This window comes from Oncorhynchus kisutch, linkage group LG30 (assembly GCF_002021735.2).
Source record: "Oncorhynchus kisutch isolate 150728-3 linkage group LG30, Okis_V2, whole genome shotgun sequence".
In the NCBI taxonomy this organism is placed as follows: Eukaryota; Metazoa; Chordata; class Actinopteri; order Salmoniformes; family Salmonidae; genus Oncorhynchus; species Oncorhynchus kisutch.
In genome coordinates, this window is record NC_034203.2 from 14,342,026 (window position 1) to 14,354,923 (window position 12,898).

The 12,898-nt window shown below is 41.9% G+C and overlaps 1 protein-coding gene across 12 annotated transcripts in view; it reads left to right on the forward strand.

Moving 5' to 3' along the window:
* asph (aspartate beta-hydroxylase) overlaps window positions 1-12,898 on the forward strand; it is a 42,517-nt gene that overhangs the window by 12,863 nt on the left and 16,756 nt on the right. For 5 of the 12 annotated variants that reach the window (XM_031809966.1, XM_031809974.1, XM_031809965.1 and 2 more), the window contains 3 exons: window positions 609-653; window positions 3,437-3,505; window positions 11,659-11,736. In XM_031809966.1, the coding sequence (XP_031665826.1) occupies window positions 609-653; window positions 3,437-3,505; window positions 11,659-11,736 (192 nt within the window). The remainder of the gene's footprint in view (window positions 1-608; window positions 654-3,436; window positions 3,506-11,658; window positions 11,737-12,898) is intronic. The other 7 variants (XM_031809968.1, XM_031809970.1, XM_031809969.1 and 4 more) reach the window with 2 other exon arrangements.

Consider the following 12,898-nt stretch of genomic DNA (forward strand, 5'->3'; position numbering starts at 1 on the left):
TCTCTGCCAATAATGGCTAGTTTTCAGGTTACATATCCCTACAAATAGGCTCCCCCAATAAGGTCCCTCACTCAGGCCACTCCCAGACAGTCCTAGCAAAAGTCTTGCTTGAGAAATTGCTTTTCTGCTAAGAAGCTGTTTTTGTTTCTTTTTGACCATTTCAATTGAAATAAATCAAAGTAAGGTACTTAATTGTAACCCAGAACCCATTTGATATTGAGATAAAAACGGCTTCATTGAACCTTTTAACAGGAAACATAAATGCTACAGTACTGTAGCAGGGCTACATTTCCTGCTAGCTACAGCAGTCTGTCACAGTCAGTTGGTAGAACCTTCAGCCTTTGCTCCAGTCATGAATGCCATTGAGGACTAACCCAAAGTGATACTGAGTGCTTTGAGGCATTTTAACATTGAACTTTCAACTTCTCAACCATGACGTAGTTTTATCTATAGTGCATGTGTGCACTTGCTCAGTGTGTGGATCTGAATATGTCTGTTTACTAACTCATGTTTGGATCTCAAATTGATAGTTAATCATTTATTAATCTTGCTAATATTTTTATTTCTCCAATGTGAATGTTTTTGTCTGGTCTTAATCTTGCATGCAGCCAATGCAAAGGACTTGCACATTAAGCTCTCTGAGACACTGCAAGGTATGATATTTGCGCCCATGATCATGCCCCCAAATAACCATGAGACTCACCCGCCCTCCAGTCCCAATTGAAATAATCAATTTATTTCCCATACATATCGTCTAATCACTTGCTTTTGACTAAATTCTTATTTCAAGAAAATACAACATTTTTAAGTTGCATTTGTCATAAAAGAGATGTAACCTTTTTTTAATAGTCACACTGTATTTTTTTAATGATGCAAAGCTGGCAAAATAATATTTTGAATCATTGCTTCCTTGCTTTTTTATGCTGAGCTAGTCATGTTTATTTAAATAAGACAGTGTGGCTATGTTGTGATAGGGGTTGGAACCGGTTCAGGGAACAGTTAATAACGTTCTTTTACGTTCGGGGCATTTTTTGGGGTCCCACAAACGCAACAACTCACATGTACCAAAGCACTCACTCTGTCACTCAAACTTATTCCAGGGTCTGCCTGCCAGCTGAAAATCTTTGCACGCTCTTGTGTGTGTGTGTGTGTGTGTGTGTGTGTGTGTGTGTGTGTGTGTGTGTGTGTGTGTGTGTGTGTGTGTGTGTGCAACTTGCCTCTCCCCCTCCGAAGCTTAGGCTACTGTAACCTGCTGACATTCCAAGCGTAGTTCAGAAATTGAGAAGATTTTTAATTAGAGAAGAATGGATTCACTTTTTCAGTGCTAGTTATGGATAATATAGTATCACGTTTCACATTTGATATATTAACTACTACAAGTTGAGACACGTTTTTAATTCTGCACTAACAAGCTCGTTAACTAGCTAGCTCTGGTCCAACTCTCAGAAGTTGAAAGACATTCAAAGTTCCTCTGTAGAAGCCGCTCCTCTGTAGGTGTAATTCTGTGGGTCTAATTCCGATAATGCATGTCATAAGATGCCCAGTGCCTCAAGCCAATCCTCCTCCTCCACCCACTCTCGCTCTCTCCCCGCAAAATGTCAGTCCCATCTAGCGCCCTACACTTGATTGTCTATTGCGCATTGTAAACAACTATTGCTACGCAGCCAATAGCACCCAGGCCAAAATGACTAGGCCTATACCGTGCACGCTCCATAGCAAGCGCCTGTATCCACATTGATTGGTGAAGTAATTGAATGTCAGGCTAATGACTTTTTTGTTCGAATTGGTTCAGGACTTTTTAAATTTTTCCGGTAGGAACAGAACAAAAAAAAGATTGGTTTGTTTCAGAACGAAAAATGTGTAACTCATCATTAAAACATTTAAATATTGAAATGCTAACATGAGGCTAATCTCTCATTGGCAGATTCTGCGCGTAGGCTCATGCTATTCTCGGATCCCGAAATTGAGATCCGAAAGAACTTGGATCTGTGAAATTCCCAGCTCACAGGATCCTGTTATTTCTTTTGAAAGTTAGTATCTGATTCGGATCCGAGGTGGACCAGATCCTACCCAAAATATATCAGATGAATCGGATCCAAATTGGGTCGGGTCTGTATCGGACCCAAATGGATCCAAAATATTAAAAATGGCACATTATTGTTGCGCAAGCCCTGTCTGGCAGGCAGTGAACGTTAAAGTTTCACATGCATTTTCTGTTGTCGGCCTATTTAAAATAATTGAGTTGTGGTCTACACTACAGCTTAGTATTTTGATCAATTACATCCCTAATTTAGAATGTTGACACAAGAAGGGAAGGGGGTGTATGTGTGGAGAAGGCTCACTAGTAGGAACATCTCTCTCCAGAATGCCCTCTGTCTCCAGCTAATTTGTGTGCATTTATTGTTTCATTACGTCAATTGTTTGCTCTTTGTTAATGTTTGTTAAAAGAAATGACTTGAGCACATACAGACGTGCCTGGCCTGTATACCAATTACCCCACTGAAGGCATTCTTTCAAAAAGTATACTCTGCCATAAGACTTTATATGGGTAAATAAAAATGAAAGTTTTACATCTCCCCAAGTCTAAGGGTGGTTTTAATTGTATCAACACGCCACCCAAGGCTTTTACTTGAGACATATTGTTAAATGCACTAAAGAGGAACAATGGGTAATTATACTGAAGATGCGCATGATCACCCCCAGAATATTTTCACATGTATATTTTCAAAGAACATTAACAACTTCATAGTTATATGGAAGAAGAAGATGAAACAGATTCTACAAGAACAAATATCACTCCCAAAAACACTATGGAACAATCCCTGGGAACTGTCAATTACTTGGTAATAGGAAGTAAGTATATTTCCAAAACACAATTAAAAAGCTATTTTGGACTGGCCAATGTAGATATCCAACTGACAACATCTTCGGGAAAAAAATATATGAACTATTGGAACCATGACTTAAACATAACTGATATTGGCACAAGATGCAGAAGGGGGGGGGGCAGCAGTTTCCTTTTGCGAGGGTGGAGACTTCTAACACACATAGACCCAGAAGTTTATCACACAGCTGACCAAATTACACAAGATTTAACTTCTGGGTTAACCAAAATGTGATGTTTTATTACTTTATTATGTAACCAGATTTACTAGAAACGTTAATATGAAAATTTAAAAAATTACTCATGATAATATTGCTTATCGTAGAAATAAATAGCAATACTTCTGGAAATGCAGAAATGAACAGTGATGATTATCCTCATCCAAGAACGATAGCAATTAACATACTGTTTTGTTATTATCATTTAAATGCTAATATCCCCCATCCTATGCTATTTTCATTGTGTAGGGTATAGTAACCCACCCCCATTTCACCATACATACCCAACCCCCACTGACCCGGGGATAAAGACTAACTCCAATTACTTTACTAGGTCAACTTTCGTCCTATGATGCTGATGGAGATGGTGACTTCGATGTGGAGGATGCTAAAGTACTGCTAGGCAAGTTCATCGATTTGAACTGGATTGTTATTTATTGACGTGTGTTTGTGTGATTACATAACTGATTTGGGTTTTCTTTTGCATGACTGACTGGTTTAAGCGATCTCTGCCACAAGATACTATTTTAGTCAATTCTACCAAACTGGACAATGAATCAACAAAGTCTGCATGTGCCTGTTGTGAAAAGGGGTTTCGAAGTTTGATTCCATACTGACTGTTGCGTTTCACTTCCACTGACATAACATCCAGGGCCTATTGCCGCATGCTTTAAGAATGACTCAGTCATAACAAAGACTTCTGTGTTCTCTCATCTCTAAGTCACTTGTTATATGATCTTAAAGTTGCTCATTTCTTTCTAATCAAAAGGGAAGAACCTACTTCAGGAGTGTTTGGTACAATGAGTTGGTTCCATGTTCTGGTACTCGGTCTACTCTGCTGCTGTCTGCCATAAAGACTACTGCTCTGCTTTGTCACCCAGGCCACTGCCTGTCTGGCACAGCTGTGGTCCCTGCTGCTAGTGATAGATTCTATAGAGTCCCTCTGCATGCCCGCCCACCCACCCCCCTCTAGGCTATGCTATTGCTATTCTCTCCTCTCTTTAGTCTCCAACCCTGCTTCATGCAATCTTAGACCTGCATAGTTTCCCTCGCTGCCTGACCTCGCTTAAAACTTTCCACCCTTTCCTTTCCTCCCTTTTCCCCCCCTGCTCTACCACCTTTTTCTCTTCTTTCTTTTTCCCCCTCCCCATCTCCCTTTCCTTGTTTTCCCCTCTGTTTGCGTAGGCCTGACCAAAGATGGCAGTCAGGAAAGGTCGGACTCCCTCGAGGAGGTCCCGGATATGTTAGTGGAGGAGGGCTCCGATTGGTTTCAAGGCTTCTTCACCTTCCTCTATGGCCTCATAAACCCGTTTGAGGATGAGGATGGAGCGGCGGAGGAGGAAAGTGCTGGCACTTCTCAGACTGACGGGGTTCAGGGAAAGAGTTGTGTGATCTTAGGCCTCCACAACCAGTAGGCCTTGATTACCATAACCAGTAGCCAGTTCCCCCGTGGCATGAAGTTCCAAGTGGACTTGTTGCTCCTTTAGACTTGTTTCCCATTTGCTTGAGGTGCGTTTGTTGAAAAACACTCCGTAAAAATCACCATTCCCTGGAAGAATAATTTGAAGGGTTAAGTCGTGTAGATGTTGACCTCTCAAGTCTTTTTTGAAGATGTTCAACGGTGGGACGAAGACTATGCCTTCGGGATTTTTGCAGCAGTTTTAAATGCCAGCCAGCTTTTCTATGATGTGCATTTCCACTTAACAGACTGCAAACACCCGATTTTATGCAATGAACAGCTGCACTTGGGTAACAGATCGGTTCTCTTTTTTCCAACCACAGTACTGCATGCCCTAGGGCCCTAACGTTCGCACATTTTTATCCACTTAGCAGGAATTATATTTATACTTTTTGACTATAGTTTGACCTTTCGTCTAAGTTTTTACTTTATTGAAAGTTTTGTGGAAGATTATAATTTTTTTTATCAGTGAAACATTCCCTCATTATCATGTTTATTTTTCTGTTGTCCATATTAGGATTACCATTCATGTTCTGTGTTTGTTGGTTTTTGAACGTATTCAGGTCTGCTATTTGTCCCTAATCCCTGTCTTCATCATCCATTCGTTAAACACAATTAAAAACGTGTTTTTCAGATGATTATTCGCTAATGTTTATGTGTTTTTTTGTGAATGTTCTTTTTTTCCTTGCATGGTAAAGTATAGATTTGGGGGGTTGAAACTTTGCACATAAGATATTTAGAGACCGGCTTGCTGGAGCACTGCACAGGTGTTAATCATTTCTTGTTAGCTGTCCACTTTTGTTAAAGCCAACCCTTTGAGAAACTAGCTTTCAACTGTTCCTTAAACCAATTTTTTAGACGTCCTGGGACAGGGTTAGGAAATATGATGTTGCATACTTAGCCCGAGGTGGTTTTGGAAAAACGTGCTCCCTGATGTGGAGGATTCCATGCTTTTTAAGCCCGACTATGAGTTCAAGGACTTTTACCGAATTCCACACTCCGTGGACCTTTTACCTGCTTTGAGACGCCGATCATAACCTGAACCCCAGATCTCTGAAATGTATCAATGCTGACTCCCACTCGCCCTAAAGAGACTTACCCAGCTAGTTTAGATTTCAAACTCTCAACATTGTGGTCTATAGATGGAACTCAAGAAATTCCAGTCATTTGTATTGGTATGTATGGTCAAAAATATGTTGTCTATGACAACATTGAAAGCAAACGAAGACAGGTTTCTTGTAAGTACTAGCAAACACATGTCTGGCACAAAAGGTATAAGGAATGGCACTGTCAAAGATACAATAAACCTGCTGAGCAAGCTTTTGGGTGGAATCCATTCGGATTTCGTATTGGCTTTCACTCATTTAGAGGTTTGACTTAGTACTCAAGTACAATGACCAAGCATTGACCGTATAGCTAGGAACAGGTTGAACTGGTGAGATTCATGCTCTCGTGTGAAAATAAGTCATAGTGGCTGTAGTAGATTATGTCGCCGCAGCTCAAGCAGGTCATGTAATACTTAACTGCCCATTTTAAAATAGAACTAGACAAGTGACCCAATTGGTGAGGTGTGGTCATGTTGCGTGGCCTTTTGGGTTATTAGCATTACCCTGTCAAACAAGCCCTGAAGGACTTGATGTTGCTTTTTAAGTCGTCGGGGCTGGCGAAGAGGCAAGTGGAGTATGCGCACAACCAGTGACTCCTGGATGGCCATTGTACAAATGGTGCTTTGACGCCCCTTTTGATTGTGGACAACTGTAAAAATGTATTTCCAGGTGAACAAAAGAAGAGCAGTCGCAGATAAAGTCAATCATAAATCAATTTGGTTTAATATAAGTTGCAACAGGGAAACAACACCAGCCCAAGACGCTTGTAGGAAGCAAAAAACTAAAGGCAGTGACTGTCAGCTGCTACAGAATCATTGTTTCACAGAATACAATAATAATCAGTGTCCTCGGTCCTTGTACCTCCAATCACTATCAACAGATATGAGTTTAATCCATAACATGTGACCAACCAGTGTGTTAAAAACAGAACACTGGATATCATGTGTATTACAGAAAGGGAAAAATATATACATTTGCTAAACATTTTGTTAATCACTCTAAACTGAATATGAACTTTTCTAATCTTACATATTTCCATCGCAACTACCCATCTATTGTTTGGGCTTTGATGATGATTGGTCTTTGGCACCATTGACAAATATGATGTAAACCAAATGTATTGATAAAGTGTAAAATGAGTTATACAGTAATGTCACACTCACATGGTCATCATTTCCAACTCATACTCTTACAAGTAATGTAATAAAACCATCAGAATAGGAGGTACGGGTAAACACAATGCAATCGTGAATGTGTGGCAGGGGTCCACAGTGGGACCATTTTACTTGTATTTTGCACCTAAATATTTTGCTGTAAGACCTGGAATTGTATTTAGGAGCACCAGTGCGTCTAGAAAAATGAAGGATTCTAGCTTTATTACCTCAAAATATTTTGGATTGTGCTCCCAAATTTCCTGGTGTGTTCCTACATTTTTTCAACTTAGGCGCACATGCTGCTTGTAAAAATGGTCAGCGTAGAGCCCTGAATGGTAGCATCTGTCCGTCCGCCTTTGGGGTTTGGCATGGGCATGTTTTGAGTTGTCAAATTTTGTTCTGGTCATTTTTGGATATTAGTTTTGCCTGGTGTTCATTAGTAATGGTCACAGAAAGGAATGGTCATTGTTAGATTCTAATGCCATGTTCCTTTTGAAAAATATCAGATGAATCTCGACCCGATCGGAAAAGTGCGAGACACAGAGGTACTTCACCTGCTCCCCTTTTTTTATTCTCTCTGCTGAGAGCAAAACTTCAAGCAGCTCTGAGTAGCCGACTACGCCACATGTCAATTTTCAGATGCGTGAATGCATGGCATTCCATTCATGGAAAGCAGGTCTGCTAGTTAAAAAATCCTGTATATTCTGCTAAAGTTTTGAAATAGAACATTGCTAGGTTAGTGTTGATTTATGTTGGTGGTCATAGTTTTTTTTTTTTATCTTCTTAGCCAGCTTAATCGAACCAGAATCTCCAAAAACAAAGGTCAAGAAAAAAGACGTGGCTACTGAGACCAAAGGTACTTTGTTGTGGATGAATGTCCAAATTGCTTTGTAGTCTAGTCCATGCTCTCAACATGTGTTGAAGCATTTTGTCTGCTTTTCCATGTTATCAACATGCACATTTAGTTTTTTTTGGGAGGGGGGCTGTAACTTAGAATCTGTTTGAGGTCTGGCTGGTTTTTAGTTTTGTTAATTCGTACTGAATTTGCCCCTGATTTCGTGACTTCACCCACAGCCACTATTTGGCAATGCCAGACGAGGGGTGGCCCAAGTAGATTCTGCCTGCATTATTACTACCAATACTCCCGAAAGCTCTATGTCAAAGGCTTTACTATTAGATTGTGAGAGAAAATCTTAGCCCCATCCATGAGTGAGCTTGCCACGGGTGTCAATGAAAGCTGAGAGAGGTACAAGACTTCCCTCCATCTGTTATTGGTTGAGCCTGGTTTTGTTCTGTTGTAACGGTTGCTCTCCCCTACTATAGGCAAGCTCTGCGATTCGGCTGTTCCTATTGGCGGTTGAGCACCAAGCAGATACACCAGTCTTACTGAGACTATATCCATATTTTAACTATTTGTTTTCCAAAACCTCAGATGAAAATCCAGGACATGTTTCCAAGAGAAAAGCCCAAAAAGGTATTGCATGAGGAACAGTGTGGGTTCCAGTGTGCAGTAGAGTTTGAGCTATGAAGATCTTGCTTACCATAGTTCTAATAACCACATTGGGATCTTTTGAATTTAAGTGTACTAGTAGAAAAAATATGATTGCTTCTTGACATACAATCATGAATTGGTTTCTAGCCGCATGCTGTATTTGTTATGAAATCATTGAAATCCATCATGTCTGCGTGGTGTGCTGAGTGTAATATTGGACAACATCATATAACTGTTGGACCAACTGAATCCCATCTGTGTAGTAAAATGTGTTTGACCACAGATGTTGTCTGGAAAGCGAAACCTTTCCAAAGTGCAGCAAAATGCCAGTGCTTTGCAACCTACTAAACGCTTGAAGTGTGGTCAGCAATATGCTTGCGTTGTGGCCCTAGCAGCGAAAAAACCGTCAAAGCCGCTAAATGGTATTCTCGTGTCCCAGAAAACCCTCTTACCAAAGACGTGGGCTGGAAGCTGAGGGAGGCCCTGAACCAGCAGCTGGCCATCATCCATGAGCGATTGGAGGCCAAAAAGATTGCCAAGATGGCGCTGGCCGAGGTGAGGAACATCCTGGCCAGGGAGAAGGAGAAGGTCCTAGGGGTGACGAGGGACGAGGTGGCAAAGAAGGCTAAGGTGGCAACGGCAGCTAGGATGGAGGACAAGCCAGAGAAGGGGGAGTTTAAGAAGGCCTTGGGCAAGATTAGGAGAGACAAAGAGAAAAAGGGAGAAAATAAGAAAGATGGAGAAAATAAGAAACAGGAGCAGGGCAAGAAAGATAAGAAGAATGCGACAAAGCCAGACAAGAAGTCAGTGAAAGAGGTGAAGGGTAAGAGGGTGGAGGTCCCCAAAGACACCAAAAATAAAGAGTCCCCCAAAGCGGCTGCTAAAAAGCTCAAGATGTCTGATAAGGGGGTCCGGAAATGATGCTAAACTCTTCACACCTGCACTGATGTCGGTGATCTTTCACTCCCTCTGCTGACACAGATGTTAAAAGATTCAGGAGAAACACCACCTGTGAGAGGTCTCCAGTGACAGACCCCTGCGAATGGGAGTAGGAAACCCCATACTGTGCAGGACAGACATTTCTGCAATGTATAGTGCATAGTGTTTTAGCCACTTCCTGCTTGTGGTAAAAATCATAATGCTGTCCTCTATAGAAGTATGAACTGGACAAGGAAAGGCGCCAAGAAGATGGCAAGGTGCTGTAAGCTTAGTTTCAGATGTGGTTTAGTTTTATGTTAATTTACATCAGAAAATATAGCTTTATTTAAAGTCGCTAGACAAGATATTTGTAGAATTATACAATGATTTATTTTGCATTTGGTGGAGAAGTGGATTTGAAAGGATCAGCTATGTGCTTGTTCTTTGTTAATAAAGTTGCTGGATTCTTGAAGGTTTCCTGTTTTTTAATACTTTTTAATAAGATGTTTTGGTGTTACACAAATGGCCAATTGTATGCATACATCCACAAGGTTTGGGTTAGACAGTGTGCCTAAATGGGCATTCCCTCCCAGTCGTTTGTATTGGAATACTCATTCCTTTTTTTCTCTCTCCCCTGTCTTGCTATCTCTTAGCACTGCAGACCTCACCTTTTCACAGCATATCAGAACACAATACCAATTCAGTGTTTAGGTGCAAATGTAAACCCAAATCAGTCTTTCAATGTTATATTATTGTTTTTAATTATGTTAATTTCTAAAAGTGTATGCATATGACCTCCTAGACCTAAATCCCAATGTACATTACTGTATTGTTTCTAGCCATATAAACTCAGCAAAAAGAAGAAACGTCCTCTCACTGTCAACTGCATTTATATGCAGCAAGCTTAACATGTGTAAATATTTGTATGAACGTAACAACTGAGACATAAACTGAAAGTTCCACCGACATGTGACTAACATAAATGGAATAATGTGTCCCTGAACAAAGGGGGGGGTCAAAATCAAAAATAAGTCACCAGCTGCATTAAGTACTGCAGTGCATCTCCTCCTCATGGACAGCACCAGATTTGCCAGTTCTTGCTCTGAGATGTTACCCCACTCTTCCACCAAGGCACCTGCAAGTTAACTGACATTTCTTAGGGGAATGGCCCTAGCCCTCACCCTCCGATCCAACAGGTCCCAAACGTGCTCAATGGGGTTGAGAACCGGGCTCTTCGCTGGCCATGGCAGAACAATGACATTCTTGTCTTGCAGGAAATCACGCACAGAACAAGCAGTATGTCTGGTGGCATTGTTATGCTGGATGGTCATGTCAGGATGAGCCTGCAGAAAGGGTACCATATGAGGGAGGAGGATGTCTTCCCTGTAACGCACATCGTTGAGATTGTCCGCAATGATAAAAAGCTCAGTCCGATGATGCTGTGACATACCGCCACAGACCATGACGGACCCTCCACTTCCAAATCGACCCCGCTCCAGAGTACAGGCCTCGGTGTAACACTCATTCCTTCGACGACAAACGCGAATCCGACCTTCACCCCTGGTGAGACAAAACCGTGACTCGTCAGTGAAGAGCACTTTTTGCCAGTCTTGTCTGGTCCAGCGACGGTGGGCTTGTTCCCATAGGCAACGTTATTGCCGGTGATGTCTGGTGAGGACCTGCCTACAACAGGCCGACAAGCCCTCAGTCCAGCCTCTCTCAGCCTATTGTGGACAGTCTGAGCACTGATGGAGGGATTGTGCGTTCCTGGTGTAACTCAGGCAGTTGTTGTTGCCATCCTGTACCTGTCCCGCAGGTGTGATGTTCGGATGTACCGATCCTGTGCAGGTGTTGTTACACATGGTCTGCCACTGCGAGGACGATCAGCTGTCCGTCCCGTCTCCCTGTAGCGCTGTCTTAGGCGTCTCACAGTACAAACATTTCAATTTATTGCCCTGGCCACATCTGCAGTCCTCATGCCATCTTGCAGCATACCTAAGGCACGTTCACACAGATGAGCAGGGACCCTGGGCATCTTTCTTTTGGTGTTTTTCAGAGTCAGTAGAAAAGCCTCTTTAGTGTCCTAAGTTTTCATAACTGTGACCTTAATTGCCTACCGTCTGTAAGCTGTTAGTGTCTTAACAACCGTTCCACAGGTGCATGTTCATACATTTTTTTAATATATATATTTTTACCTTTATTTAACTAGGCTGATCTGTGAAGTTATTTGGATTTGTACGTATTATCTTTGAAAGACAGGGCCCTGAAAAGGGGACATTTCTTTTTTTTGCTGAGTTTACATGAATATTACTATGCCAAATACAGTATACATTATACAGAGTTGTAGCCTCTGTAAAGGCACTTCTCCTGAACAAGAGCTGTTGCAATGTCGTCCTCATCCCCCTGCGTCACTTGTAAAACCCTCAGGGCTGAAAGAGAAGGCTACCGTCGTCATTACCAGAGATGCAGCACCAGAGGAGGCTCCTGCAGCACCTGTGGAAGAAGGTAGAACTCCTGCTGGTCTACACGTGTACACACACACACCTTAACTGTAGTAGATGGTAAAGGTCATGAGAGGAAATGTGTGTAATGAAACACGCACACTATAACCACAGACACAGGAGAAGGCTCCAGTAGCACCGTACTGGATACAACAAAGGCATCTTCTACACTGTTTTCATCTGTACATAAACAATGTGACCAGTGGTTATTTTTTTTGAAATACTCAAACATAGCCTACTACTTAATTTCCTCATTACAATTCCATTCAACATCCCTTTGTCAGATGTTTATGCAGTATCCTGCATAAGTTATTCATCACTATTCTCATTGAATTTGAACTGTGGGCTTGACTAGACAAAACAGCATCCATCTACAACGTCACAAGCTGTTAAGGCCTTCCCGCAATGTATGTCGGATTCCGTCTTTTACGATTATTAGATGCCGCACTGTGTGACGTTACCGAATTTTAAAAAATCTTGACGTCAACCTGGCCAGATTGTACGATTTGCTTCAGTTCATTTGTCACATTCTGTGATTGGCTTGCGAGGCTGTCAGTCGACGTAGGCTATGTCAACTGCAGTGGTGTGTTTGATCTGAGCGTGTGCAAGCCTCCCTCTATGCTTATGCGCCAGTGAAATGAGTTCGGGAAAAACTGAAAGTATGCATCTTAGAAATAGTTTTCGCATCCAAACTTTGTCTGAACTCGGAATCAAATAGACGTCCCAAAAATAACACGGTCGCTGTGGTAGAACGTTTATTTTGATTGCCGATTTTGTTCGTTTATCAAAATCCCGTCAGGTGGCCTGATTTTCAGATGTCAGGTAAACAAGTTTATTAAGGGAAATCATTCTTCTTGCAAAGCACGTCAATGTTTAAATCTAACCGTGACATGAATATAGCTATCCACAATCATATTATGGTGTGCATACTCTGTGTACCTATTGGTCAGTCACCAGGATCATCTCGTAAACACCAGCCACACGCTACACGATAAAGACACTGACAGAACTTTGTCGGCGCCTACGACCGCACGTGGTGGTACTTAGTCGGCAGACCTAGACCCTGTCACCCCGAACGAGCCAGGACGTCCGACCAATTGTTTACGCCCTAAGAACGTGGACATTTCCCGGGACAGCAGAGTCGTGGCGTAAGACGGCTAAAATCA